Source organism: Pollachius pollachius (genome assembly GCF_949987615.1).
Source record: "Pollachius pollachius genome assembly, chromosome: 6".
In the NCBI taxonomy this organism is placed as follows: Eukaryota; Metazoa; Chordata; class Actinopteri; order Gadiformes; family Gadidae; genus Pollachius; species Pollachius pollachius.
In genome coordinates this window covers 21038557-21040270 of record NC_136939.1, presented here as the reverse complement: position 1 = coordinate 21040270, position 1714 = coordinate 21038557, and the positions used below count along the sequence as shown (strand labels likewise).

Genomic DNA, 1714 nt, shown 5'->3' with positions numbered 1-1714 from the left:
ATGATGACCATGAACGGCAAGCAGCATTTCTCCATGCACGCGGCCCTGCACGAGCCCAAATATTCCGGCCTGCACGCGGGCTCGGAGGGCATGCGCAGAGTGTGTCTGTCTGCCCCACAGGTACGTTAAGTTCGGGAGAGAATTTGAATTTTTTTCGTTGAGGGAGGAAGATATATTGGCAAAATGTGGGTAAAGTAGGTTTGACAGGACTTTGTTCTCCCCTGTTCACTCCCCTCCCTATACTCTCTGTGCCCCCCTCCTCCCCACATCCCGGTCTCTCTCTCTCCCCCCCCCCCCCCCCCTTCCCTCCCAGTCCTCATCCTCCCCCCTCCCCTTCCTCCTCTCATCCACATGTCTATTCAAGCATTGCTCCTGCTTTCAAATTAATTTTTATGACCCGTGCGCTTTGAGGAGGGTTCTCCTCCTCGGCGCCTTTGGAAAAAAAAATGCTTTTTTAAATCCTGCAGAATTCCCCACTGACTCCAACACGCGCGCTCTCTCTTCCCGCTCCAGGGCAATCTATTCGGCGGCTTTGATGAGAGCCTGCTGGCACGCGCAGAGGCGCTGGCGGCTGCTGACGGCATCGTCCCGCACGGCAAGAGCCACCCGTTCAAAGCAGACGTGACTTACCATACGATGAGCAGTGTCCCGTGCACCTCCTCCTCCGCCACCACCGTGCCCGTGTCCCACAGCATCTCCTCCCACCACCACCACCACCACCTCCTCGGACCTCAGAGCCTGGAGGCCGCAGACCTGCTGGACCACCTCTCCTCCAGCCTGTCCGTCACGGGGATGGGGGCCCCCCCGGAGGTGCCGCCGGCCCACCACCACCACCACCACCACCCGCAGCACCAGCAGCACCACCACCACCACCTTCAGACCATGGGCCAGTTGCACCAGGCGATGGCCAGCATGCATCCACACGCGCTCTCCGTGCACGGCAACGGCGGCGGCATGGCGTGCAGCGTCAACGACGTGGAGTCGGACCCGCGCGAGCTGGAGGCGTTCGCGGAGCGGTTCAAACAGAGACGGATCAAACTCGGGGTGACGCAGGCGGACGTGGGGTCTGCGCTCGCCAACCTGAAGATCCCTGGCGTGGGCTCCCTGAGCCAGAGCACGATCTGCAGGTTCGAGTCCCTCACACTGTCTCATAACAACATGATAGCACTGAAGCCCGTGCTGCAGGCCTGGCTCGAGGAGGCCGAGGCGGCGTACCGGGAGAAGAACAGCAAACCGGACCTTTTCAACGGGAGCGAGAGGAAACGGAAGCGCACGTCGATCGCCGCGCCCGAGAAGCGCTCGCTGGAGGCGTACTTCGCCATCCAGCCTCGGCCCTCGAGCGAGAAGATCGCCGCGATCGCGGAGAAGCTGGAGCTGAAGAAGAACGTGGTGCGCGTGTGGTTCTGCAACCAGCGGCAGAAGCAGAAGAGGATGAAATACTCTGCGGTGCACTGAGGTGATGGACCAAGTCATGAATCAATACGTTTTGACCGAGTGATCGTTAGAAAAAACCACCACAGGGAATTTACAATCCGTCTGGGATTATTATCACAGACTTCGTATTTATTCCGATTTCTATTGGGGTTGATTCCGATTCGTTCACCCTTTTCGTCTTTCCTACAACAGGTGCACAGGTGCGATGTGTCCGTCGTTGTTGGAGAGGTTATATCGTGCTGAAGGAGATTGATGTTTTATTCACACCCTCCTTTTCACT

At 58.4% G+C, this 1714-nt stretch overlaps 1 protein-coding gene across 1 annotated transcript; it reads left to right on the top strand.

The window, feature by feature from the left end:
* Window positions 1–1455, top strand: pou4f3 (POU class 4 homeobox 3; the record flags this gene model as incomplete). The annotated part of the gene is made up of 2 exons (XM_079738036.1): window positions 1–120; window positions 514–1455. The coding sequence occupies 2 exons, from the start codon at window positions 1–3 to the stop codon at window positions 1453–1455; spliced, it is 1062 nt and encodes a 353-aa protein (XP_079594162.1).
* Between the last annotated feature and the right edge of the window lie 259 nt (window positions 1456–1714).